The 27998-nt window shown below is 40.9% G+C and overlaps 1 protein-coding gene across 11 annotated transcripts in view; it reads right to left on the reverse strand.

Moving 5' to 3' along the window:
- Positions 1 to 27998, reverse strand: part of FNDC3B (fibronectin type III domain containing 3B) — a 321836-nt gene that overhangs the window by 85452 nt on the left and 208386 nt on the right. For all 11 annotated transcript variants that reach the window (XM_036351879.1, XM_036351871.1, XM_036351875.1 and 8 more), the window contains 2 exons: positions 10758 to 10816; positions 1724 to 1875 (listed from right to left, as the gene is read on the reverse strand). In XM_036351879.1, coding sequence (XP_036207772.1) covers positions 1724 to 1875; positions 10758 to 10816 — 211 coding nt within the window. The remainder of the gene's footprint in view (positions 1 to 1723; positions 1876 to 10757; positions 10817 to 27998) is intronic.

Genomic DNA, 27998 nt, shown 5'->3' on the forward strand with positions numbered 1-27998 from the left:
ATGGACTAAAGTTTTGTACCAGGGTAAATTTATGAAGTTGATAACTGCACTGTGGCTACTTAATAGCAGGTGAATCTGGATAAAGGATGCACACATAGTTCTTGATCTCTTTATTTTTGCTAAGTTTTATAAGTTTAAAATTATTTCAAATAAAAATCATTTTTAACGCTATAAACTGGAGGCCAATCTCCACACTTTGCCTGAAGCACTATTGTTTGAACTGCACAGTATTTTTAAATATTTTTTTTAATGTGCTGAATTAGTGTAACATCAGGAAAGTTTACATAACAATTCAGATTTTTAGCATTTCTTGAAAAATAAAACAACAACAAACCAACAACAACAAAACACCAAAAGAATCAGCAAATCTAGGCCTGCAGTCCCTTCTGGCAACAACCTATTTTAGATGAAGATAGGAACTCTCCTGTTCACCTCATTCCCAACTTCTGCTTTTCTCACTTATGTTACCTGGCTAGCCCTTCTGGGCACTTGAGACTCCAGCTCCTGCCAGCAACGGTTATCTGGCAGTCATAGAATCTATCTACTTGGTTCTTGGTGGGGCTGGGGGAAATGGTGCTCTGTATTTCTTTAAGGTCTCTACCGATTCTGACCTTTCAAAACAGAACCAAATGGTTGCGAGCCAGAGGAAGGAGGTAGGATTTAATTTTCAGTACAGGGGAATCACTCTGTTTTCTCCACAGGGCAATGTTACTGTCTGACATATTTCTGCAGTATGGAGGCTGTAGGAGAGCAAGAGTGGATGTGGGGAGGCCCTTAGGACATTCCTGTAGGCATCCCAGGAAGAGACAACAGAAGGACTCTGGGCAGCCAGAGGAGTGAGTGGCTATAGGCCTTTCTTCCCCATTTCCTCCCCTTTTCTTGGTCCCGAAGAAGACATGCCTCTGGAGCGGGTTAAGAATGAGGAACAGGCCGGACAGACACAAAGTCTGCACACGGATGCAGCAATGGAACAAGAGAGACCCCAGCAAGTGGAGTTTGTGTGGCCATGTTACCCTGGCCTCCAGTCGTTCCAGGGCCACGCACAGGGGGCGCTCGCACAAGTAGTTAGAACAAAATGGACTCTGATTTCCTGCTCTACAAATGAACCAGTCCCCACAATTTTAAAGAAGAAAACACTTGACCCTAAAAAACGTTTTTATCGCATTTAGAACATTGCTATGACCATCTGAATGGTTAATACCTGGGAGTCCATAAAGCAGAAAGAGATAATCCCTTATTCTCTGTGCTAAATGTTTAAGAAAGCCTTGGCATGAAATGCTTGACAGTAATTTTTGCTACAGGCTGGAAAACTATTGCGGAGGATAAGGACTATGGTGAAACTCTTACTTCATATAGCCACGAAACCGCACTGTAGGATCTAAAATTAAAGACTACTGAAAGGTCTGAGTGCGCAACGCGTGCGAAACTGAATGTCATGCTCATGCTTTTCTAACAGCCATTAATGGGAACTCTTCATTAACTCTACCCTGACAAGCTAACAAAATGAAACGGCATGTCACCAACACCAAATAGCACTAGGATAGTAAGTTCTGATTCATCACTGTAGACAAATTTAACTCTTGACATTAATTATCACTAGTTCTTAAAATGAACAATTTAAAGGAAAGTTTGAAAAGCCTTTAAATTTTCCTTTGTTTTCTATTTTCCTTAATGACCCCAGGTTCACAATTTAGCAGCAGAGAAGCATGAAAATGTACACTACCTGTAAATTATCTTGTATTTCCCATCTCGTCCTTTGTCTGATAAGGCAACCTCATAACTGTAGGGGAAGGAGAGGGCACTGTGGGGTCCGCATGAAAGTCCAACAGGGGGAGCCCAGGACAACACAACCGCTCTTGCCTGAATATTAGAAACCTGAGAAGAAAAACATGGACAAAAGTATTCAAATCCATTTCACATAAACCAGACACTTCTCCCAATAACATTTTTGTGATTATTAGTAGTGGCATCAAACTTGCTCAGATTTAATTGAAGGTAAACCATTTTGTTTTAATGACGGCAAACAAAAGCTTCCTATATGGCGCTCTCTTGTCAAAGATCTAATGTCCAAAATATAGCTCCTGTAACATCCTTCCTCATAATGCGAACTTTCATCCAAGTCCTATGTAATTCATACCCAGTCCTCCAGAAAGTAAAAAGCTTGGTCATTTTTTAAAGGAAAAAAGCTGAATGTAAGATGTCAATGATCAGGGTGCCCATCTCATTATGTGGAAGGAATCACCAAGCCTTGCTTGGTGTAGAGTTATCCTGCAAAGCTAATACAGTAAGTCCTCACTTAACACTGTCAACTGGTTCTGCAGCTTTAAGTGAAACGATGTATAATAAAACCAAACTTACTATAGGCTAATTGATATAAACAAGAATTAAGTTTCTATGTCATCTCAGCAACATTACATAGGAACGATGTGAGGCTATTTGAGGACCTCCTGTACCTTACAAATCATGCTCCTTTTAAGGGCTGCAGGCTCCCCAGATAACCCAGTGATAGGGGTAGAACCAAGGCCCAGGATGATGGGGTAGAAACCTGTGTGGAGGTGAACAGTTCATCTCTCCAAGTTCTGCTTTTATCCTTCTGCTTTAACCTCTGCTTAAAACTGCATTTGAACATAACAGTCTGAGACTCTAAACACCTCAACTTCCTCCCTTCACTTAGGACTTCTCTGCGGCATGTTCCGTGCCATGTGCCAGCGTCTTCAGCAGGACTGAGCCCCAGCTGCCCACTGCTGCAACCGCTCACTTACAGACCCCGAGCTGGCTTCCTTCCCTTCCACCTCAGGTCCTCGCTCTGATCGTGCTTCCTAAGGCACCTCCCTATACACACTTCTTGCTCTTGAATCTTTGTTTCAGAGTATGTTTCCGGAGAAACCCAACCTAATACATTGTCTAATTCTATAAAATAACTCTATGAACAGAACTTTAATGTTTTTTAGAAAGGATATTTTGTTGCTCTCTGGATAACATATTAAAAACCAACTATGAGTTCATACGGCTGCTAAAGCTTCATGTTCATATTTTATAGCTGTAGAGTATTAGGCTGTGGATGGATGAAAACTATACAGTCTCCCTCTTTTTAGCTTTCATTTCTGTCACTATCTGATCTATACAGAGTATTAAAATGTAACATAAAATTATTTAAAAGCATGAATAGTAAGTATGGAAATAAACACTAAGTCTCTATTTTCATCTATCACTCCTTCCATTTTTAGCAGAGATTTTTCCATATTATTTCTGGTCTGTACAGATAAAGCATCATAATATAGTTAACCAATTGTTTAATTAAACCTCTACTCACTCTTCAAGAGCCCAGCCAGGCCTCACTATCCCCAAGCAGCCTTTCCTAAAGTATTTAACCCATCATCGTTCCTCTTTTCTACAGAACCTTGTTGATATCTCTACTATTGCTGATCATGTTGATGGCATTTGTCTCCCTTCCCCACTGGACTGTGGGACACCCTAAAGACAGGGCCTGGTCATATTCAACCGTGAGTAGTGGTTGCTTAGAAAATGTTTGTTGAAAAATAAAAATCAAAGGGAATAAAATAGTCTGAGTTTCTGACAGGGGATTGCAGACTAGCATTACACACCTCTTTAAAAAATCTGAGACACTGTTAAAGAATGAAGCTGGAGTCTCCAGATTAGCAATCTCTGTTCCCCCATACCCCTCCTGTACCATGCAGTGGTGACACCCCTTCAGAATGCTGTCCCCTTGCAAAACCCTGTGACTTAGCTTTTGACTTTCTTGGCTTTAGCAAACTTCTTTTAGACCTAGTACAGATGCTGCCTTTGCTTATTCTTTAAACCATACTTCACCCTGCGAGGCGCTATGGGCATAGAGGGGATTAAGATTATGACCTTTACCTCAAGGAGCACCAATCTGGTGGAGAGAAACAGATGCGTGAGGGAACACGTAGCAGATACACAGAGCACACAGGTACTCACACGCTTGAGACAGATTCAGGAAAGGTTTCTGCACTGACCTGCCTGGCCCCCTGCTCAGAATCAACCACTGTTTCCTTTGTGCTCTGGCTACATTTTGCTGGTACCTGTATTGGGCCCTTTTTGCACTATAATTGTGCTTTGCTTGGCTATTTGTGTGTTGTTCCCCTAACTACATTTTAAGGCAGCATTTCTACCACTTGTACCAGAGTATTTTCTGAATTCCTTCACACACCATCAATGAGTAATCTTGAGGCACTAAGTATTATATTTGATTTTTTAACTTAAAAAGAGATATTTTGCTATGAAAAGTTCAATTTATGATTTAAAGGTGGCTGCTTAGGTACTGGGAAACTTTCAACTGTGCTGCTCTGCACAATTCCAGGAGCACAGTGAGCAGTAACACTGATTCCATGAGTGGTGGTGTGAAGTAGCTTCATGTCACAGCTCAGTCAAAAGCACTTAAGATGCTGAACAAGTACCCATCAATTCACAGTCCTTTGGCCTATCTTTTCCATCAGCTCTTAAGAATGTTCTTTTTTCCTTTCTGGCTCGGTTAAATTACTTAAGCAAGCACTTGAAGCATCAACTAATACTATTCACCTTTTCCCTGGATTCTGAGTGAGCCTTAAAGAGGAGACTGTCACCTGAACACAGATCCCTGTGCAAATGCAATCTTCCCATAGGACAGCCTATCAGAAATGACTTCTGGAATTTTTTCCTCAAGCTAGGCAGCCAGCCTGCCACCTCGATGACTTCCATGGTTATGGGGCCAAACCCCTCCTGTGCACCCTCCTGCCTCCCTTTCACCAACTCCTGGGCCTCAGGTTTCCTTTCTTCAGGCTGTGGAAGCTGAGAGAAAGAGGGCTTTGTCTCTACTAGAACTAGGAACTGGCTTCTAATTCAAGGCTGATGCCAGGAAATTACACGGTGCCTTTCAGGAGAATATCACGTAAAAGGGGATCCTCCGCATTAGATCTGCATTTCCTCCAAGTGTGCAGGGAGGTGGTAACCTTAATGAGATTCAGGACTCGAGGAACTCCAGCTGGGCCACGCCTCTGTCAGAGCAGCAGCACTCTCACAATCTCCTCTCCTGGTGGTGAAACTTTCTCAGAGTAGTGACCACTGGTCTGAACTGGGGCACGACTAATCTGATCATCACAATGATTGTCATGGCTATTATCCAAAAAGAGAAGTTCAGAAGCCACAAAACTAAATGACTTTCCGATCTTTAATTATTCCACCGTAAACAGAAGTCACTCTCTGTAATGGTGATTAAAGTGGTGATTTCTAATTATAAAATTATTGGACAAGACCCAATGTGACATTTGTCTCGGCCCGTGATAGAAAAGGGTTTGTTGTGTGGGTTGCTAGTGTAAGTCTGCATAGAAGTTATTTAAATTAAACTACTTTAAAGTATCTTGAAGGACTCATAGAACCACCATCTACTTTTAAATGACTACAAGTCATTCTTAGAAATCATTCTTATCTGCGTATTTATTACAGACTAGAGGCCCGGTGCATGAAATTTGTGCACGGAGGAGGGGGTGTGTCCCTCAGCCCAGCCTGTACCCTCTCCAATCTGGGACCCCTTGAGGGATGTCTGACTGCCCGTTTAGGCCCGATCCCAAATGGGCAGTCAGACATCCCTCTCATAATCCAAGACTGCTGGCTCCCAACCACTCACCTGCCTGCCTGCCTGACTGCCCCTAACCGCTTCTGCCTGTCAGCCTGATCACCCCCTAACCACTCCCCTGCCGGCCTGGTCACCCCCAACTGCCCTCCCCTGCTGGCCCAGTCACCCCTAACTACCCTCCCTTGCCAGCCCGGTCACCCCCAACTGCCCTCCCCTGCAGGCCTGGTCGCCCCCAACTGCCCTTCCCTGCAGGCCTGGTTGCCTCCAACTGCCTTCCCTTGCAGGCCTGGTACCCCCCAACTGCCCTTCCCTTGCTGGCCTGATAACCCACAACTGCCGGCCATCTTGTGGTGGCCATCTTTGACCACATGGGGGCAGCCATCTTGTGTGTTGGAGTGATGGTCAATTTGCATACCACCCCTTTATTAGATAGGATTCCAACTTGAGAACAGTTGTTAGTTAAAAGCATCTGTATGCACACATTCCAAAATGACAGGACTGCATCCTTAACTCTCTCCTTGTCTCCTGATCATCCCAGGCCATGTGATATGTAAATGATATTATTTGGATCAAAAATACCATTTACTCTCATAAAGTTAATAAATTGTCACTGTTAGGTTTAAAAACATTTCTATGTAAGTTAGTAACTTCTAAATTTGGTCTGGCCTTTGGATTTAGCTATGTGGGTGGCCTGCTGATCCAATCAGGAAGTATGTTAAGGAAATATTACCATAAAAGTATTGGCTTCACTTCTAAAGTACAATCATGACAAATAATAACACAAAGGAAAATTAAAAAGGAAAAGGTCAAAGAGATCATTATTCAAAGGGAAAAAGGATACTCAAATCTAGGGGTTTGACAGTCATCTGTTTCTATAATTCCTTAAGTGCTAAGAACCTCAACTCTGTTTCTCTCTCAAGGAATCGCTTCTTCCAGGGACAGTTGTTCCTCTAGATCAGTTTCCTCACTTCTGCAGTCAATGAGGCAATTGTTTCTATAAGCTAAACATTAGCAGATGGAAACAATGCAGAAACCACAATTTCAGGTTACAATGATTTACATCTTGAAAATAAAGAGCCCAGCAGTATGTGGAAGATTTCATCTAGCACCACCATTGGAATGGATTAAACCATGCTAGGTTGGAGGTGGCTAGTACTAATAGAGGTTAATTCCTATATCACTTTGGATAATATCAAGCTTATTTCTCTGGAATAGAGGTGGCTATGAGTGCAGTCCCCAAGGCTTGTTAGAGTCTCAGGACAAATACCTAGTGTATTTGTAACCTGTTTTACTCAATTATTAAATATTTGGGTCTTTACAGTATCTGGGTTTCTGAAAAGTAAATGACTTGCTTAATTCAGGATGCCCAAAATTCTAGAAAGATGACTGAAATCCACAAGTCCTCAATAGTGCTTCTACACATTAAACAAATCATCTGCAAAATCTCAAAGAAAAATATATACCTTTTAGTTAGAGGTGTTGCCAAATGTGGCTGAAAAAAAAATTAAGAACAAAAATCCTTCATGCAACTGTGTGCTGAACTTTCTTCAGCTCTGCTTCTTCCCCTGCAAGGTGGTCAGACACCCTCCTTCGTATTCCAGAGTGTAGTAGGGAGCTTCACTTTTGCCTAATGATATGCTCTAAAGTGTAGAGAAATGCCCCATACTCCATTCCAAGTACTCTATAGATACTACATAATTCACTTCTCAATCCTAAGTGGTATTTATTATCCTACCTTTCCAAGACACATAAACCGAGGCTCAGGGAGGCTAACTTACTCAAGGTCGCAGAGATAGTAATGGCCACACTGGACCCCAACCCAGAGAACCAGATTGCAAGGCACCAGCCTGTCCCCTCCAGGCTGCAGCCTCTTGCTTTGGCACTGGGCTGTCCCCACATTCCAGCATGCTGGCTGAGCCTCCTCTGATGCTGGCCAGTCTTCAGGCATTTTCCTCACCTGCCAGAACCCAGCTGCAGCCACTGCAGTCTGCCATACATTTACTTAGCAAATATTTGTTAAGGGTTTACGATGTGCCAAGAACAGTGCTAGGTGTGAGGGACACAAAGATAAATAAGATACAATCATGAATAAAAACTTCAGACAGAAAGGTGAAGAGAGGGGAAAAGAGAAAAGAAGGGAGGAAAACTGTTTAAACAACTAACTGGGCTGGGAAGGAGGAATGGACTGGCTCCAGGCCCAGAAAGTTTATATGGGCGCCAGGGAATGGTGTGGTAGGCAGAATGATCCCCTCCCCCAGCCAAAGATGCACACATCATAATCCCTGGAACTTGTGACTATATTACCCTGCAAAGTAAATGGGAGTTTGCATAAAATTAAGTATCAGTGAAGCAGAGACCAACCTGGATTATCTTGTTGGGCCCAACTTTGTAAGTGAAACAGGGAGACAGGAGAGTCAGTGTCACAGAAGGAGACATGAGGATGAAAGGGGCCATGAGCCAAAGAATGCAGGCAGCTTCTAGGAGAAGCTGGAAAAGGCAAGGAGTCAGTTTGACCTGGAGCCTCCGGTAAGAAATGATTTTAGCCTAGTAAGACCCTCTGACCTCTTAGATGTCAATCCTGCCATATTTGCTAACATCATAACTATATACAAAGATGCCTATCTGCCTACTTTGGTCTAAAAACTATGTATATATATAAAAGCCCAGCGACTGAACGGTGGAACGATCAGAATGACTGGTTGACCAGTCGCTATGATGCACACTGACCACCAGGGGGCAAACGCTCAATGCAGGAGCTGCCCCCTGGTGGTCAGTGCTCCCACAGTGGGAACACTGCTTGGCTGACCAGGATAAGCGGCTGCTCCCGCTGTGGGAGCAGCGGCTAGCAGGTCTGGGGTGAGGCGGAGTCTATGCACCTATCAAATACCTAAGGCAATCCAGACTCTGATGCAGAGTCTGACCCCACCAGCTGATGCAGGACCTCTAAGGTGTGTTCTAGAAAGAGCACGGGGAGCTGGCACAGGCAGATGGCAAGAGGAGATGTGACTGTGGACTCTGCCGGGGAGGCTATCCTGCTGGCTGAGGATCCTGGAGCATGGCTGCCCTGAACATCCCGATAGTGGCACCGACCTGGCATCACACATCAAGGACATTCACCGAGTGGCTTTGGAGTGCAAATCTCTCCACCAGGTTCCTCCAGGACACAGAACCCGCCTTTACCCAAGACATTACCTCGAAATATCAGCTCAGACTACTTTCCTCATTCAGCGGCCACTCAGAGGGCGGGTCCACAGCCGCTCGGCTGACCAGGATGAGCGGTTGCTCCCACAGTGAGTGATCCCCACAGGCCACACACCCCCACCATGCACGAATCCATGCACCAGGCCTCTAGTATAGAATAAGTGCTTAATAAATGTTGAATCAAGGAAAATACCAATGCATTTCACTATTGCTTTTATCTTGTTAGACACATGGTCCTCAGAAACATGGACTCTGTTCCTTCTGCAGTAAAGAAAGAACTAAGAAAAACACTGTGTGTGTGTGTGTGTGTGCACGCACACACATGACAGAGACAAAGCTATGAGGTTTGTGACTATGTCTGGAACAGTTAACTAACCTATTGGTCTGCCTTCTCTCTGATTATGACTTCTGTTTTCCTCATGGAGTTTTCTTCTTTCTGCCGTACTATAAATGTAAGGTTTTCCTACGATTCTGCCCTCAAGCCATTTCAAATCTCTCTGTACTCCTGCCCCCACGCACCCCCAAAGCTCTCGTCCACTCCTATGTCTTGATCATTCCCCATCAGTATCTTGCTCCCCTCTCCCCACAGCATGGACCTACCAGATACCTGCAACTGCCCACTGTCTTTATCCTCCTGTATGCCTTGCTAGCAAATCAAACTCCACGTGTCTGAGAATGGCAACGGAGACACAAAGAGGACACAGATTGCTGGGAAAGACACAGACACAGTAAATGGAGTACGATGTATTGAATGCACACCAAGTACAGTGAAGCTGGGGCAGAACTCATGGTACTGAGTCCTGTGCAGAGTGTCCCACTGCTGGGTGGGAGAGCAATCAAGGAGTCACATTAGAGGAAATGATGCCTAAAAGGAGGTGTCTAAGTCAGAAAGCTCAGTTATCATAAAACCAGATTTCTAATAGGATATACTACCTTATTGACTTCCCTTTAGAATGTCTCTAGTATCCACCTCTCCTTGCTACGGCTGATGCCTCACCCTAATTCTGACTCCCACCACTTCTCATCACCACTAGGTGACAGATTCCTGACGCGGCTCTCTGGGTCCATCGTCCTCTCCCTCCAAAGCTAACTGTTTGATCATCCTGAGTACAGCCCTGATTACAGACTTCTTTGCTCAAAAACTATAAATGGCTACCTGCTCCTTGCCAGATTCAGTAGAGAATCCCAACCCAACATCAACACCCCTTTCCTCTACAAGCACCCCACTGTGCCCCTCATCCAACACACCTCATGCTTTTAGTTTTAGTTAAACTCATCTACGTAGCTCGAGGCATGTTTGGACTCTTCTGTTAAAAAGCCTTAGTATTTCAAACACATGGAGAATCAAGGTTTTCCCATTCAGCTAGAAAACACACCCAAGAACTTGGCTCTCTAATCTCAGATGAAAGGCTGAATCAACATTTTGAGTTTTTCACTTCCATTTCAAAGCAGCTGGCAAAATCAAGCTTAAAACTTCATAATATCACCACTTCCACCAATTTTTTTTTTTCTTGGCATTACACTCAATATTTTGGACTTATTTTTCTCAGCTAATATTTAAGTATCTTTTTGAAATTTACCTGGAAAAATACTTAGATTACTGAGGTTTTCAAAAATTATTACTTCATTTACACAGGTAAAAGGAAATTACTAAAAGAAAACAGTTCTGTAGACCTTAGGGTTGGGGGGGGAGGTAGGGTGGAGATGTATCCTTGGAAGTTCTGAAGAATACCTAAATGCATTTAGAGCACCTAAATACAGGGGACATTTCAGTGGATTACAACTACACAGAAGACCTCTGTTCTATACTTTCATGCTCCATTAATAGCAACACTATTTCATAGTTTATGAATAATCTGTAATGGAAAGGGGCCCTTTTGCTTACCTACTATGTGGTAAAAGAAAAGCACACTTGAAATACTTAAGAAAGTGTCATTTATGCTGAGAAGTCCAGAAGACATACCTGTGGTTTCTCTATTCCTGAAAGAATGTCTTGCACCCTCTTTACTTCCAACTCATACTCTGCATGGAAAAAGAGGGGGAAAGAAAAACAGTTAATACCATTAAAAGGCAATAAGGTGGTCAAGTTCCTTCCCCAAGGCCTTTACCAAGGGTTATCATTCAGTCAGTTGCCTGCTACCATGAACTTTTGGTTCCATAAACATGATAATGAAAATCAGGAATAGGGATTCTTTTTTTAAAAATATATTTTATTGACTTTTTACAGAGAGGAAGGGAGAGGGATAGAGAGTTAGAAACATCGATGAGAGAGAAACATCGATCAGCTGCCTCCTGCACACCCACTACTGGGGATGTGCCCACAACCAAGGTACATGCCCTTGACCGGAATCGAACCTGGGACCTTTCAGTCAGCAGGCCGATGCTCTATCCACTGAGCCAAACTGGTTACGGTAGGAATAGTGATTCTTTAGGATAGGGAGTTCACTGTGGTTGTGCTAACTAGCTACTATATTGCCTTACACATTCATGAAGTTGACTAGGTTAATACTGAGTTCCACCTAAGAATTCAACAGGCAACAGGGAATAGAAGGGCCCAAGGAGGAAGATACCAGCATAGCTGGAAGCTGAGAGCAAGGAAGAGATGAGTTTGAAGATATGGATGCTAGTTCATGCAAGGCTGTGAGTTCAGGCTTTTGAGTTTAATTTTAATTCTAAGTTTGATGGGCAGCTACTGGAGTGGTTAGGTAGAGGGACTGCCATGATCTTATTTTGAGTATGAAAAGCTCTGCTTGGCTTCTGTATGGGTAATGGACATATGAAGGGAAGGTGTAAGCAAAAAGACCAAACAAAACATTGTCATACTGGTTCAGGTGAAGGATAGAGCTGGCCTGGTCTAGGTGTGGTAGTAAAAATGGTGCGAACAGGACTGTTTTTAGAGGTATAGGTACTGAAGGGTTGGATGTGACAGGCAAGGGTGACAGAATGAGAAGAATCAGGGATCAAAAATAATCCCTAGTTTTTGGATTAATCAACTAGAGGGAAGATGATATCTTTTATAAGATGAGGAAATGAGCAAGTTTGGGGGAGGGGCAAGAACTGTTTTAGAAATGAAATATGGAAAGTGCTAGGAGTAGAAAGTAGGTAGATTGTATTAAAAAATGGTAAATGATAGAATTTAAACTTAAGAATCTGTTTTGCTACAAGAACCTTCTGACTTTCAAAATCTGCTTGATGGAATCTAATTTTGAGTTTATAGATTTACTTAACTGTTAAACCTAATTTATAAGCTAAATGCTAGAGCTACATAATTACCAAGACATATGTCATTAACTTCAAGATATTTCAAGTCTAGTGAGGTTGGGGAGTTGGGCAGGAGAATAAAAGCAACTAGTAGGCAATTACAATGCGATAGGTGCTATGGCAATGACAATCCAAAAGAGATTCTATAAGCTGCCCAGGGACCAACATGTAGCTGAGCTCTGTGGGCAAGGAGGCATTTGGAGGTGATGGGGGAAGCTGAACTTGGTAGGGAGTGAGAGGTCAGTAAACCCAGCTCTGACCCCAGAGGGCTGTTCATCCTCATTGTTCATGTCTAATCTCAATGCCACCTTCTCAAAGAATCCTACCTCAACTCCCACTGCTTGTCCCAGCCTCACTGCAGTCATTCTCACATCCTGTTTATGCCTTCCTATCAGTTATCAAAACCAAGCCTATATAAAGGAAATAAGAACTTCTAGTTGATACCACCCTAAACTGCAAAAAGATCAGTTCTTCAGTTTTTCCCATGACATTCTGTTTAGAACATGATTACCTTTATTTTGGTGAGAAAAATAAATGAGCTAGTAACAATATGATATTTTTAAAAATTACAACTAAAAGAATATTCACATTCAAAAGACCAAATGCCACAAGCTCATTTATAATCCTATATTTATGTTAAGATATAGATAATAATGGATCATACCCAAAAGTCAAAGGCATATATACCATCATGTTTTCTGGAAGCTCCTACCAAGGAAACCATAAATATTATGTATCTTAGAAGTTAATTGTCAGGGGGAAAAAAGCAGAGTTGTAATAAAGAACTTCTTCAGTTGTTAAAAACAAAACTTTCTCAATTACCGGTTATTCTAGAACTTGAAAGACCCATGGCTTCAAACTCACACATAGCTAGATACACCCAAACAGCTAGCTGAAGGAGGTCACTGTCTGCTTCTGTGCAACTGACACAGTGAAAGTGTCCTAGAAGAACAAGAAGCCAGACACTAGCCTTGAGTAACAAAGATTTAGCCTAGAACAGAGATGGTCACCTATTCAAGAAAGAAGGGAAGAATTAAAGAGCTCTGCAAAGGAAGAATCCTCAGGACAATGCACTAGATGCAGGGCATGAAAGAAAGAAGGAAAGGAGAGAAAGAAAAATCAGAGATCTCTCCCCAGAGCCAGCTTTCAAACAAAGATATTAGAAGAAATAGTTAGGCTTTGGACAGAAAAAGAGAAAATGGGACAGAGGTTGGATTAGAAGAGGAAAAAAATCTGTACACTGAAAAGAATGGGTTTCAGATAAGAGCCAGGAATACAAGCAAAAGGTCCTGACTGAGATAAAAACAACCCTCAGAGTGAGGTCATGACCTTTCTTATCTCTCTTACTATAATAATGAAAGCTGACACTGCTGAGCACCTAGCTACGTGCTCGTCCATGCACCATCATCCTGCTAATTTTTACAACATCCTTTTTGCAAGATGGGCGTTCTCTGCCCCATTTGATAGTGGCAGGCAGAACTGAAGTCTACTTTCCACATCTCCAGCACTGAACACAATAGCTGCAGGTATCTTTGTTGACTGGGGAATGAGGATGAGCAACAAATGAGGAAACTGAGGCTCAAGAAGCAGATGTGTTTTCCCCAGAACCACAAGCCTAGTACAAGGTCCCAAAGCATTTGGAACCTATGACTGAATCATGACAAAGTAGGAGAGTCCTGGGAGTCACGAGGCAGAGAACATGGGTTAAGACCAGTAGAGTGTTTGATGGAGGTGAATGGGAGAAACAGAGGTAGCAGCAAAGACCCTCTAAATCCCATGAGACAGTTGTGTTGTTGGCTGTTTTTAAACTCTGAAAAAGCTGTTAAATTAGTAAAGCAAAGGCTTTTGGATCTGGGGAGAAGTTATGTGAAAAAAGGAAGAATAAGAAAATTGGGCCATGAATGGAGAGAAAGGATTCTGAGAAGATCAAAAGTAAAAAGAGCAGGGTGGGGGAGGAAAGGTAATGACAGGACAATCACTACCCTATTATCTCAGCAGAAATGCCACATCAAAGCCAGACTGGATTGGTTCCTTAAGGTTCTAATTGGTGAATGTGGAGAGAGACGAGAAAAATGCGTTCCCACCACACTTATTTAATGCTTTTCCATTTGTGCTGCCACAGACTAAGAGAAAAAAAGTAAATAAATGCCAGGCACACTATTTGCACAGACAAGAGTGAAAATAAAACCTATTTAACTGAGCTAAAGCGACAGTTACCACATAGAAAATAAACTCTTGTATGAAAGCTAACACTCTGGTATGAAAATGCCAAAATTCACAACTCTGCTACTTAAATAACTGAGTTAACTCAGATCTCAGCCTAGCTTTCCCCATGCAAGATTTAGCTGTGCCTTGGAGTCGTCTTTGAATTATTATCACCCTTTTCATAAAACAATTCCAGGGTCCAACTGTACAGAGCATATTTCAGAGTATGTTTCTGCTTGCTCACATGCTTTCTTTTTCTGTCTCTGACACACACACACACACACACACACACACTCCATGCTGTGAGAGAGGAGGAAAATAATAGTTAATCCCCTCAGAAAAAAAAACAAAAACAATAGTTCTGGTCATTTGTCTCATGGATACCTTCTTACCAAGAACTGTTTGTTTCTGTTTTCCCTCCCCTTGAGAAACTAGTGTGAGGCAAATAAATAAAAGATTGTCCTAGAAGAGGCAGAAATGCAAGGTTCAGGTGCAAGGTTGTGGGGCAAGGTTCTCTTTCTTCATTATCAGGCTTGTCTTCTTTCCCTCTGGTTTGCTACAAATATACTAATCCCAGAGGCAAATCTTACAGGCCAACTTTGTATTTCTTTCTCCTGGCATTCAAGCTGCCACGAGGTTCAAACAGATTAAAAACCATTTTCCACCTACTTCAGTTAGGTTTGTGACCCCAGTAGAAGTGGACGAACACGACAACCCGCCTTTTACTATTTGAAAGCCTGTTCCTCACAATGAAGACAGTGCTAGTCAGTGAAAAAGGGATACAGGGCACTCTCTGAGCTCCGAGCAGAGAAGGCATTTTGTTTGGCAGATAGAAACACATGTGGGGATAGGTAATTTCCTGGAAAGGAGGTAAGATGGAAGTCTCCAGTTCAAACAAGCCCACTGGGTTGAGAACCACCCTATTAAAAAATACTAAAAAAGGGGTAAGGTGGAATTCAGCTCAGTGACTTAAGCCTTTCTTCCCCTTAAAAACAAATCTCCTTCTAAGAAATAAAACATTTATTGCAAAGGGAAAGTTAAAATAAAAATACACAAGCAAGGAAAATACATTTAAAAGAAAGAAAGAAAGAAAGAAAAAAACAACCCACACACAGAGAGAGAATATGTGTCATGTGAAATTTAAACTTTCCACAAATAATGTTTTTTTATGTTTGCTCTAAAAAAAAAACCAGTAAGTTCAGACTGTTTGAATAACTGTAAGGCCTAAACTAATTAAAATATCCCTTTTTATATACACAATTTAGTTCTTTGGTTTGTTTCACATTTTTTCCTTCTTAGAAAAGAACTACAGCTAGACACTTAGCTGCTAGCTATAGAATGTATTTAGGGTTGGAACGGCCCCTTCATTCCAGTGGGATGACATCAGCATTATTTCCCTGTATAACATTCTGTCTAGTTCTCATCTACAAGGCTCATTACAGATATGCCCAGAATAACATAATATACTTTCTCTGGTTTGCCAAGGAGCTGATTTAGCTAATCTCTTTACCAAATTATGTGTAATAAACTAGGGGCGTGGAAAACATGTGACTTTTGGGTCATACCCATTTTGGGGATAAGAGGTTTAAAATCAATAGCAAACACTCAATATAAAAACTAAGCAAACAGAAATAACCACTTTTAGAAGAAAAAAAAAAAGAATGACTCGATAATAAGCTGAATATCCAGTTAAATACCTGCAAATGCTGATGAGAATAAGTGGGGATGAAGGAAGACGGATTAATAATGCTCATTGAATTGCTTTTCCAAACAGAAAACCAAATAACTATCTTCATTTTTTAATATTACTTATGCTGGGGGGAAAAAGAATCCATAAATACATATAAAAGTAGGAATGATTAGTGAAAAGCCCACATTTAGTGATTATGATCCACATTTAATGGTGTTAAATACAAATATTAAAAATGTGTAAAATCACAAGGAATAAATTTGTAAAATATGAGGACAATGCAGTTATTCCCCAAGACACCTAGTCCAGAAATATCTTCAGATGTCAGTCATCCTGGTGCTAAAAATGAAAAGACGAGCATCTTTAGCCATTTAGCTCGGTAAGTGGTTACTCTATTTGAAATTCTGACAGATCGCCAAGAGAATACCAGACTCTAAACACTAAAAAGAATGCAGCAGGCAGGTGAACATATGTGGTGGGAAGTTGTCTTCAAGTTTAGAAAAATATTTTCAAGAGTAACTTGGGTTGCAAACAGGTTCTGGAACCTTCAAGAAAGGAGAGATGGATTCCTTTTGCAGGTGGAGTGCACGGCTGGACCGAGAATGTAAATGGGACAAGGGGGGCTGATTTCCTCTGAGTATTTGTTGTTATTTCTGGAACTCAGTAGAAAGAATTCTTTTCTTCTCCGGCCCAAGATTTGGTAACATTCACATTAATCAACCTGTAGGCACAATGGGTCCCTTCAGGCAAAAGCTGGGTAACATTAAGGTATAAATATTTTAATACCTAAGTGCTAGGCCTGTGTCCATAATGAGAAGGGGAAGCACCAGATATGATCCCCTTGTTGATTCCCAGGTCAACCAAAAGCTTATCTCTTAGCTGCCTTCTGTGATATCAACTAAACTGGGTTCTACTTGAAATACTAGGAGATTCTATATTCATTTCTGTCAAATTCTCTAAGAAAAATTCTTGTGTTTACTTCACAAGGCAAAAATCATAGATATGCATGTAACTGGGCAAAAGGCAGCTAGGATTTTTAAGAACATCAAATTAAACTGGGATGAAAACTGCACAAAAAATGAATAAAGTACCAGGTAGATATGTTTGCCTGGCAAGCTCAACTCCAGTACCCATTCTTCCCTTTCCTTCTTTCTGCATGTTTGAACCATTTCATTGGCTTGCGCCCTAACCTGTGCCAGATATAGCTCTTTTATTTTGGGGGAAGGCTCAACTCCATGATTATCCAGCAAAAGCTGGTACCCTCCCTGGGTGTGTAACAGGAAGGCAATAGCTTAAACACAGGATAGAATGACTTACAAAGGTAATTAAAGTTTATACACTACTTTCTGCACTGGCATCTATAAACATTTCTGCAAAATGTTTTTTCATTAAGGCTTGGCATGTCACAATGAAAACTTTTCAAGTAGCATATTCAATACTTTTATAAGACTGTGTCAACTGACAGTCAGAATTCAGGGAGCATAATTTTGTAACACATTAAATCTGAAAGAGAATTTTAATATTTATTAACACGTATACAGAAAGTTTTGTTGTTATTTGCTTGTTTTTTATCTTCACTGGAGGACATTTTCTTCCACTAATTTCTAGATAGAGTGGAAGGGAGGGAGGAGGGGGAGAAAGAGATCTGATAGGATACAATCTAATCCACATTACATATTCGAATTTCCTCACTTGTTCAACTGCTTCCTCTAATATTTTTAATGCCCCCTCTCCCCAAATCCAGGGTCCAATTAAGGAACATGTTGTATTACTGGTCCGGTTTCATTAGTCTCCTTTAATCTAGAACAGAAACCCCTTATATTTATTATTTTCCTACGGCTGATATTTTTGAAGAGTCTAGACCAGTTTTCTCATGGCCAATACCACCTTCTGGATTGTGTGACTATTTCCTCATAATTAAAGTCAGGCTAAAAATTTTTAGCAAAAATTCTTTATAGATGTACTTCCCATCCCATCACACGAGGATGCACACAGTGCCAGTCTGAACCTTCTGGTGATGCTCAGCACTTTGATCTAATCACTTGGCTGCAGGTTGCATAGCATATCCCTCTTTCACCTGATGATTATAGTAGACACTGATGAGCTTTGCCTGAAGATACTGTATTGATAGTTGCTAATGTTGCTAATTTTATCATTCCTTCTATGTTTATCAGTTCCCTCTCCCACTTTAACTATTAACTCACAGATTCTTCTTTTAAGTTCAATAAAATTTGTAATACTCCAGTGTCATTATTCTTTTGGCCGCTAAAATTGTCCCAAATGTAGCTAGTGGGAAGTTCTTTAAGCTGTTTTCTGTGCCTCTTTGTCCAATTCCTTGAGACTTCTGCTTTGAACACCTGTTAATTATTTTGGTTTAAGGTTACTTGGCCAACAGTAAGAAAATGTGTAGTCCACAGGTGAGAGACTTTAGATGCATAAAGTAGAATTTAGACAAACCTACCCACATATTCTCTTATTTAAATGTGACTACAAGGAAAAATAAATCTAAATATTTCTGATTTATCTATCTTTTAGAAATTAAAGTTAAAACAAAGCAAACCAATAAACTAAGAACCATCTTAAATGACACTTAAATATATAGCAAACTTGAACTCTATAAACTTAAAAATGAACCATGGCAAACTTTAAGTAGAAAAACAGAGAACACATTTGGCTCTTCTTGGGGATTGTGTAATTTCTGCTCTCAATTTAATCTGGCCGTGTTTCATTTCTTATTCCTCCTAATCAACATTTCCCTTTAAAACACAGATAATCAAAAGAGACAGCACCATCTGCTCCAATCCAAAAAAAAAAATTAAAAAAAAAATGGACTGTGTGCGAAATGCATCAAAATGAGAAATAAACGAAAATGAAATGATAGTTTGGCGACCAAGCAGGAAATGCTTGTATGGAGGATGCTATTGATGAGAGACTTTTCTCCAGAATTAGGACCCCTGGCTGAGGACCAGATAGCCCACAAATCCAAGGTCAATGTGAAAGAAGTCATGACTTGTTTCCAAGGAAATTACACCAAAGGCATATGTATTGATCTTGCTGTCTCATTCTAAGTCTTTGATAAAGTTAAATTGTTTTGAATTTAAATTACAGTGGGGTCTTGACTTACGAGTTTAATTTGTTCTGTGACGGAGCTCATAACTCAAATTACTCGTATGTCAAATCATAAAGTGAACGAGTGAGACACGTTATGCTGGGCTGATGTTGTGGCGTTCACTGTGACATTCGCTGCGCCAACTAGCGGTGGGGTATCTGAAGCTGGCTCGTAACACGAATTTTAGCTCGCAACTCAAAGCAAAAAATTGGCCGAGAGATGGCTCGTATTTTGAAAAACTCGTTCGTCGGAACACTCGTAAGTCAAGGCCCCACTGTATTTTGTTTTCTGTATAAAATAAAGGACTTTTCTGAGCCACACAGCTGGCATCTCCATTGTCTAAATGTTCTGCCTTTCTTGTTCAAAACATGATGGTCACAGGCCTGAATAATGTCTTTTGCATATATATTTTTAAAATGCAGTTAAATGGTCTAAGAACTAAAATATTACATTTATACACCAAACCAGCTCTATAAATGGCACACCTTATCAGCTATACCAGCCATTTCAAAGTCTGCAAATGACAAATCATTCTCACCTGGTCTCCATCTCCTAACAGCTGAGGTTTACAACCTCTGGAACACAGCTCATCAGGCCCACAAGGGGACCCATAAGTAGAATCAGCTATTTGAGTCATGGACCAAACTGGACAATAAATAAAAATGCCCAAGAGAAAAATATAAAAGATAGTAAAGCAAAAAAACAGAAGAGATGTCCCCAACCCCTAGTGTTGGAGGGGGGGGGGGGTGGCATGAAAAAGGAATGCGTGATAGAGACAAAAAGATTCAAAATATGGCTCTCACAATTACATTAAAATTGGCAGTTTCTCATCTAGGTAACTGACTTTAATTAGCTGAAGATTATAATAATACAATTTCAATTATAAAACACCAAAATGTAAGAGGTTAATTTGTGACAAACCTTAAGTGACCCAAGGGTGGAAGACGGAACAGAATATGCACATATCTATCCCTCCCTTCCTGGTCCGGCTGACTTCTCACCCTTCATGCCTCTGCTGAGAGTCTGCTTCTCCCTAACACACCAACCTCCTCTCCATATTTAAGTATATATATTCCATGGCATATTCCTGTTCAGAGGGCAAAGGTAAGCTTTGTGAGCACAGGAATTATGTCTGTGTTGGGTGCCATTGATTCCCCAGTACCTAGTTCAACGCCTAGCTCAGAAACTTCTGTTGAGTGTCTGACTGAATAAATGCTCAGAGAAACACTACCCACAAATGTACATACTATGCTTTCGGTCTCTAAGTATTTAGAAACCAGAAATAGACATCATATGAGAGAGTTGTAAAAGAAGACATCTTTATAGATCACAGCATTATATTAAAATATACATTATGACAAAACAGTGTCCAAAATCTGTAGGTCTATATTTTTGCATAGGAAACTTGTATGTACCTAGTAAGTAAATTCAGAAGAACCCTAAATTTGGTATGAATCGGGAGTATTTCTACAGCCAAAGCTAACAGTCTGCCTGGCTAAAACCCTCAATAAAGCCATCACCATTGCTGTGATGATAAAACTTCAAGTAAGCACATTACTAATTAAGCAACTGAAAATTCTTGGATCTCTCTCTGGACAGTATCCTGGAGAAGAATGGAGCATTTTATCTGTTAGTTACCACTAATTTTATTTTATCTGCAACACACTAATTTTATTTCAGAAAATTAAATCAGAATGCACAAAGTTGTTTTTAAAAGCTAAAACGCATTAGTTCTGTTTAGCCAAGTTAGTTGTTTTCCAGCTTTCCTGTTCTACAATAGTTTTTTTGTGTGCACAAATCATGCATTTCTAAAGAACCATTTGAGATGACTCTATTATGCCTATTTAGCAATTAGTTACTCAGCCAAATAGAAAAGTTTGACCGGCAAAAGTATTTGCAAATCTCCCTTTTTTGCAGTCTTAATGCATGCTTCCAACTGCCCTGACTACCCTTTCTCCTTTCTGCCTAGGAGTATGTGACCGTCTGGTTGCTTTTCTTCCCATAATTAACAGTCCTCCAATTGCAATCCCAGTGAATGAAAAGCTCAGCATTTTCCATTGAGGGATCTCATTCTTTGCATTGCTCTCTATCTCAGGCCCACAAAGTCCTACTTGGCTCTATAGCAGACTCAGTCTATGGCTTACCACCTGTAGCAAGCATCTAGCAGTTGACACTTCTGAGTAAAACACTGCCATTTGCTCAAACTTTAACTTTCAAGCAAGTCTACTGATCCTTCAGCAAAAGATTTTAGATTTCTTTAATCCTGCTGGTAAATAGCAATTTAACTTACCCATTCCTACTAAAACTTCATCTCATTCCTGTAGAGTAAAGATACTATCTTTTCACTTGCAAATTCACCATAAGGAATGAAAAACACAGGTGAATCTTAAGTTTCAGGCTTTAAAAAAGAAGTGTAATTTTTTTTTTCCTATCAATGTGTCCATTGGAATAAAATTTTATTAAATTGTTTGAATACCCAGAGTTATTCAAAGATTCATAAACTATGATATAAGAAAATCATTTATAATTAGACAGGCCTCTGTAAGGCATTGTTATCGGCTAGTTTTCCTCTAAAAATTCATGTACTGAAGTGCTATCCCCCAGTAACTCAGCATGTGACTGTCTTTGAGATAGTGTCTTTTCAGAGGTAATTAAGTTAAAATGAGGTCATTAGGCTGAGTCCTAACCCAATATGACTAATGTATTTTGTAAAAGGAGGAAATTTGGACAAACACATACAGAAGAAAGATGATGTGAAGACGCAGAGACAAGATGGCCATCTACAAGCCAAGGAGAGGAACCTGGAACAGATCCCTCCCTCACAGCCCTTGGGAGAAACCAAATGTGCAGACGCTTTGATCTGAGACTTCTAGTCCCCAGACCTGTGAGACAATAAATACCTGTTTAAGCTATCTAGTTTGTGGTACTTTGTTATGGCAGCCCTAGTAATCTAATATATGTATCATTCATACGCAAACATATATTTGGTATTATTTTCCCCATTTACTAGATATGGTTCCTACAAACTAGAGATTATAAGAATGTGGTCAAGATCACATAGGCAAATCTAAAGGAACCCAGTATCAACTCTAGGTCTTCTGATTCTCAGTCTAACTCTATTTCTTCTTAGAGGACTTTGAAAACCTCCTCTCATGCTACTATCCCCTATATCCAAGAGGAACAAGAGAAGGCTGGGGAGAACAATTTTACTTATGCAATATAAACACATCTACCAGCTTGAAGGCATAACTAGACCACTTGGTTCAGTACAAAATAATTACACTGGAAGTTAAAATGTGTTTATACTACTGCTTCCATAAGAGGTCACATCCAATTACAGAAGGCCAATTTAGAAGGCCAAAAAGAAGCTACTGAAAATCATTTGAAAAGCTGATCCAAAAAAAGACTATGATCATTCTACAGACTATTTTGTGCCAATGCATCAGTAACAGAGTGCCCCCTCCCCTGTATAGAAATATATCATTCAGGATGTTTTGAGGCTAGAACACTGTTATGCAGTAATTGCTTCCAAAACACATGTTACAATATTTTTGCAGCTGACTGTGGCTTTAGAGAAGAAGCACATACTGGTTCCAAAAGAACAGAGACTACGTTGCACCATGAACTACAGCTGTTTGCTGTGTGCCACCACCTGAAATATCTGTGTGTTGTTTTCTTCCCCATCAGCTAGTAGAGTGTATCCAGACTACTCAACTTATTTACAGCTCCCCCTGTTCTTCCCTATCTTCAGACACTCAGCATTAGCTCGAAAGTAGAGCAGCCATTTTTCTGAAGTCTTTCAGTAACGATAAAGAAGTGCTAAGCTGTCTAGTGGACACCAATTCTGCCCTTAGATAAAGTAATGACTACTGGAGTCTAGAATAATATCTTTGTATTAGTAGAATGAAGTTCCTAATTTGATCTTCTGTTACAGTCAGTGAGCAAAAGTCTCACAAACATTTTGTTTTGTGGAAGAAATATCAATCTACCAAAGAGTGTGGCCCAGGCCTGTGCTTCTGAGGAGGCCAACAGTTGCTCTGTGCACGGGAAAGGCCCCCTAGTTTTATAATAAGCCAGAACAAACAAAGAAGAGAACACTGGAGGTGGGGGGTTGAGGGGTCTGTGATTAGACAGCAGAGCAGATGAAGGCAGCTGGTCCAGGTGACTTGTCTGACTGCATGCGTGACGGATTTTCTGAAGGAATGGACACACAGAAAAGGAGCTGAGGAAACAATTCAAGAGTTTCTCTAAACAGCAGACAGTTGAACTGTTGAACTGTAACTACTGTGAACTAGTCTTCACCATAATTACACAACATTGTTAGCACCGTCGTGAACTAGTCTTCATTTCTACATTTTGAATTAAATGTAAAAGTCTTATTCTTGCTTCCCTGTCTACTACGCTTCTCTTAAGTACATTACTAAATAGTGGTTACTAAAATGCAAACGAGTGAGAAACTGCATGACCAGAATTATAAATGATGCCATCTGAGTGGCCACTCATCAGGTACAACAATTAAAGTATCACATTTGAGCAGGGTTATATTCCAGCAGGATGAAGTGAAATGAGCTAGAGAAAAAGCAAATAGGCTTTGTGCAGATTTGGGTTCATAGCCACCTAAGATTGTGAAATTATAAGCATTCCATCTGCTCACCAGCTGTGGTCCCTAATCCTCTTTAATAACTTCAGCCTGCATGACTCCATGAGAATCCAGGCGTCTTCCACATTTCACTTTACATTAGCTGCCAGGATTGATTTTTAGACACCAGTCTCCAGTGAAAGCAGCATAAAGTTGATTTCGCTGGCAGGTGTTAATTTTCAGAAGAGTGAAAGGAAGTGGGAAGAGAGACTAAGAATGGGAAGAAAGAAATTAAGGAGGTTCCAAGATCATCCCATTGAGTGTTTAGGGTTCTACACTCTCCAGCAAAGTCCAAATGCTCCAAAAAAGAGTATGTGCCTGAAATGTAAAATAAAATATTCCCTAAAACTTGTAAGAGGCAACATCTAAAAAAAAATTGTGTTCAGTTGAGCTTAGAATGAAGTTGTGAATTCTGTAGCAGCCAGTCCTTTTCCCCACTGCGATCAATAAATTCTGCCTTTTGATCACCAACCAGAGACAAAGACCTGGTGCTGTGAGCTATTCCCCACTGTCACAAAGCTCAGCTACCTTTTCCTTAAGGTACTTAAAGAAGTTTCTAACTAGCCACACCCCTCCCTCATACAGTCATTGTAGAGCAGAAGAGAAGGAATGATTCCTTTATGACTTTGGAGCTTGGCGACAACCTGGTTTCCAGGCAAACACAGGCTTGTAATATCTCCTGTATCATGTGTTTACATACCTTTAGTTCAGACTGATGAAACCTTTTGAGAAAAAGCTGGAATTAAAGGTCTCTGCTTAAACCCATTGGTGATCTGAACCCCAGGGTCAATATCCTAAGGGCTAGGATTGGCTTCCTACTCAGATGTCTTCTACCAGAGCAGGCTTGCCTCCTGGGCTACATGTCACAGAGGCTCCCTTTCCCAGAAGGCTATTATCAGAGAGCTCTCTGAACTAAGATGGTAGAGTCACCCTTGTTTCAAAATGTCAGGGTACTACTATCTAGGAGAGAATGCTTTCACATGTGGATGGCATCAGTAATCTCAAAGTAGAACCCATTGTTCTGTCTCTCATTTTATTAATATTTGGAAAGTGATGGATCCCCACTTTTTTTTCTGGTGCAGACTTGAAGTTTCCTTTAGGACCCCCTCCTAAGAACATAGTGACCAGTAGAGGTGGCCCTGTCTGGAAGAGCCACGTGGGAGCAAGGGAGCAAGCAGTCCCCTGTGCTAGCACAAAGTGGCCAGATGATCAAGTTCCATGACATTTCCCTACAATCAATTCAACAGAAGAACATGCAAAACCATTCTGAGTGCCAAAGGTGCTGAGCAATATAAATGTTATTATATCATATTTAGAAGATGCTTTAATAAAAGTGCCAAGAGAATCAGACCACTAAGAGCTGTTGTCTGAAAACCATCCCAAACTATGGAAGAAATCAATAGTTTAAAACTAACAGTTGAATCAGTATCCATATTAAAGCATGCTTTAATATTCCAAAATGTTTTTATGGCCATGCAGTCTAGAGTATCTGAGTGAAGTGTTAATCCCTATGAATTACGTGAAATTCAGTGTAAACTGGATGGGGAAAACACGAAGCACAGATCCAGCGAAGGTAAGAGCTAATGGTAGCAGAAAGAATAATGGATTGCCACAGTGACTGCAACCACCAGAAGAGGCTCATTCTCACTGAACAAAAGTGGGGGAGCAGTGATGACAGTTTATTACATTTATTTGGCAGAAAGGAAATATAAGACTTCATTTATAGGGAAAGGTCTTCCTCTGTGGGGATGAAATAGGCTTAGCATAAAATTCTTACCTGGCTGTGCAGTTCCTCAAAAAAGCATTTTGTGCTTCATGCTGTGCAATTCTGGCACACGAACCGCATAATAAACTATCTGGTAACTCGTTCCAACTGTAATTGGAATTCTGTATTTTAACCCAAGCCTTATAAAATGAAAAATTTTAAATAAAAAACAAAATTCAGCACTTCTTATTATCTATAAAAGATGTTTGGAAGTCCCTTTGAGCTCTGCACTTGAACTTCTGACTCCAATCTGTTTCCTATACATTCTGGTGGGAGAATAGACACTACATACACACATGAAACAAACATGATGAGGTCAGCTAGTGGGGGGTGCCATGAAGAATATGTTTTCAAGGGTAACGTGATAGAGTGAGTAGTCAGGGAAGGCCTTTCTGACTCTGAAGCATTTGGGCTACTCCTAGATTATAGTGGTTGGCAAACTGTGGCTTGGCAAACTACAGCTCGCGAGCCACATGCGGCTCTTTGGTCCTTTGAGTGTGGCTCTTCCACAAGATACTGACTTCTGCGCATGGGCCACGAAGTTTCAATCACACTGTACGTGCGCGCCCGCATGTGGTATTTTGTGGAAGAGCCACACTCAAGGGGCCAAAAAGCTGCACGTGGCTCGCGAGCCGCAGTTTGCCGACCACGGTCCTAGAAGAATGAGGAGCAAGCGAACTTTCAAGGCAGCAGAAGCAGAATGAGCTAAGGCCCTGGGGCAGGAAGGACCTGGCATGCTAGAATACTGGAAAGGAAGCCCTGTGTCTACAGCCCGGAGAGCTGGAGCAGGGCTGGAAGGGGCCGGGGTAGGGTAGCATAGCAGTCAGTTGACGCAGAATGCTGAAAGCGGACTAAAGTGTCTGTACTTTATGCTAAGTTCAAAAGCAAAACACCCAGGGTTTTAACAAGATCCCGTGGCTACTATGCAGAAAATGAACTGTAAGGAAAACAAAGTTAAAGCAGACAGAACAGCTCAAGGAATAAAATCTCTATGCAAGTGCATGTGCACACACAGAGATTAAAAACAATGTATAAGGGAGAGCTTTGTACCTTCTCAATTTTGCTGTGAACCTAAAACTGCTCTAAAAAACCCACGGAACTTCCGAAAAGAAAAAAGCAGCACTACAACAATACTGAAAATTTAGAAAATCACACTTAACAAAATGTGTTTTAGATATACAGCTATTACTACTTATTCTGCAATAATCAATGTGATTTTCTAGACCTATATGAAAGCAAGGGCTTGTAGCCTACGTGCTCTCCAATCTGAAGAATCCAGAACAGAAAGAAAGCTGTGAATCATGTCATGCAGGCGTCACTGTGGTCTGAAGTCATCCTTATTTTGAATGCTGCCGATCAGAGATATATTGCAGTGTAGAGCGTAACATCACTCTAGACGGCAAGTAATACCAAACGCGGTAAGTCATATGCTCTACATTTAAGATTTCAACATATTTCCATGAATGCTGTGGCTCACAAAAAAAGCCAAATTCTACTAAGTGGAAAACGTATTTCAGTCTCCAGAGCTGTCCTCAAATAGTAAAACAATTTACCAGACATACTTAAATAAGTTTTTCCCAAACTCCTTTATTTTTCTCATTTAAATTGGTTCCAAAAGGAACTGGCAGGGCATAGTACTAGTATATGCTGTGAGTGATTGATACTCTTATGGAAAAAGCAATGTAAGGAGCTAAAACTAAAGACTTATAACTATGCACAACATTCAAAGGCCTAAATAGACAGACATCATGTTTCAAATTAATTGAAAATAAGATTGGTGAAGCTATTCTAGAGCAGTAACATGACTTGGTCCCCTCAGCCTCTCTTGCCCCTTATGAAGGTCGTAGCAATACCACAGCTAGCACATCTGATAGAGCTTGAACCCGACTCCACGGAAGACTCGTGTTACTGGTCTGGAACATCATCCTCCATTTACTGAATTTCCATTTATAGACTGTCATGGCACTGGTATCTCTGCCTTCTGTCATGGATAACCTATATCACCTTGGTTGGTACTATATAATCCAGTTGAGTTCTCATGTTTGGCAAAACTTCTTTCCCTTTTATTTTCTTACTAGAGGCCCGGTGCACAAAATTTGTGCACTTGGGGGAGGGGGGTGCGGGTCCCTCAGGCCGGCCTGTGCCCTCTTGCAGTCTAGGAGCTGTCAGTTGGACATCCTTAGTGCTTCTGCGGAGGTGGGAGAGCCTCCTGCCACTGCTGCTGCGCTCACCAGCCATGAGTCCAGCTTCTGGATGAGTGGTGCTTCCCCTGTGGGAGCACACTGACCACCAGGGGGCAAATCCTGCATTGAGCGTCTGCCCCCTGGTGGTCAGTGCACATCATAGTGACTGGTCGACGGGTCATTAGATCATAACGGTCGCTTAGGCATATATATATAAAAAATATAGATTCTTTTATATATATATATATATATATATATATATATATATATATATATATATATAAAATATAGATAGATTCTTCATGTACAGACCTCTGGGCTTTGTACCTCAACTTCATTACTCTCATCAACC

Source organism: Myotis myotis, unplaced genomic scaffold (assembly GCF_014108235.1).
Source record: "Myotis myotis isolate mMyoMyo1 unplaced genomic scaffold, mMyoMyo1.p scaffold_m19_p_2, whole genome shotgun sequence".
Classification (NCBI taxonomy): domain Eukaryota; kingdom Metazoa; phylum Chordata; class Mammalia; order Chiroptera; family Vespertilionidae; genus Myotis; species Myotis myotis.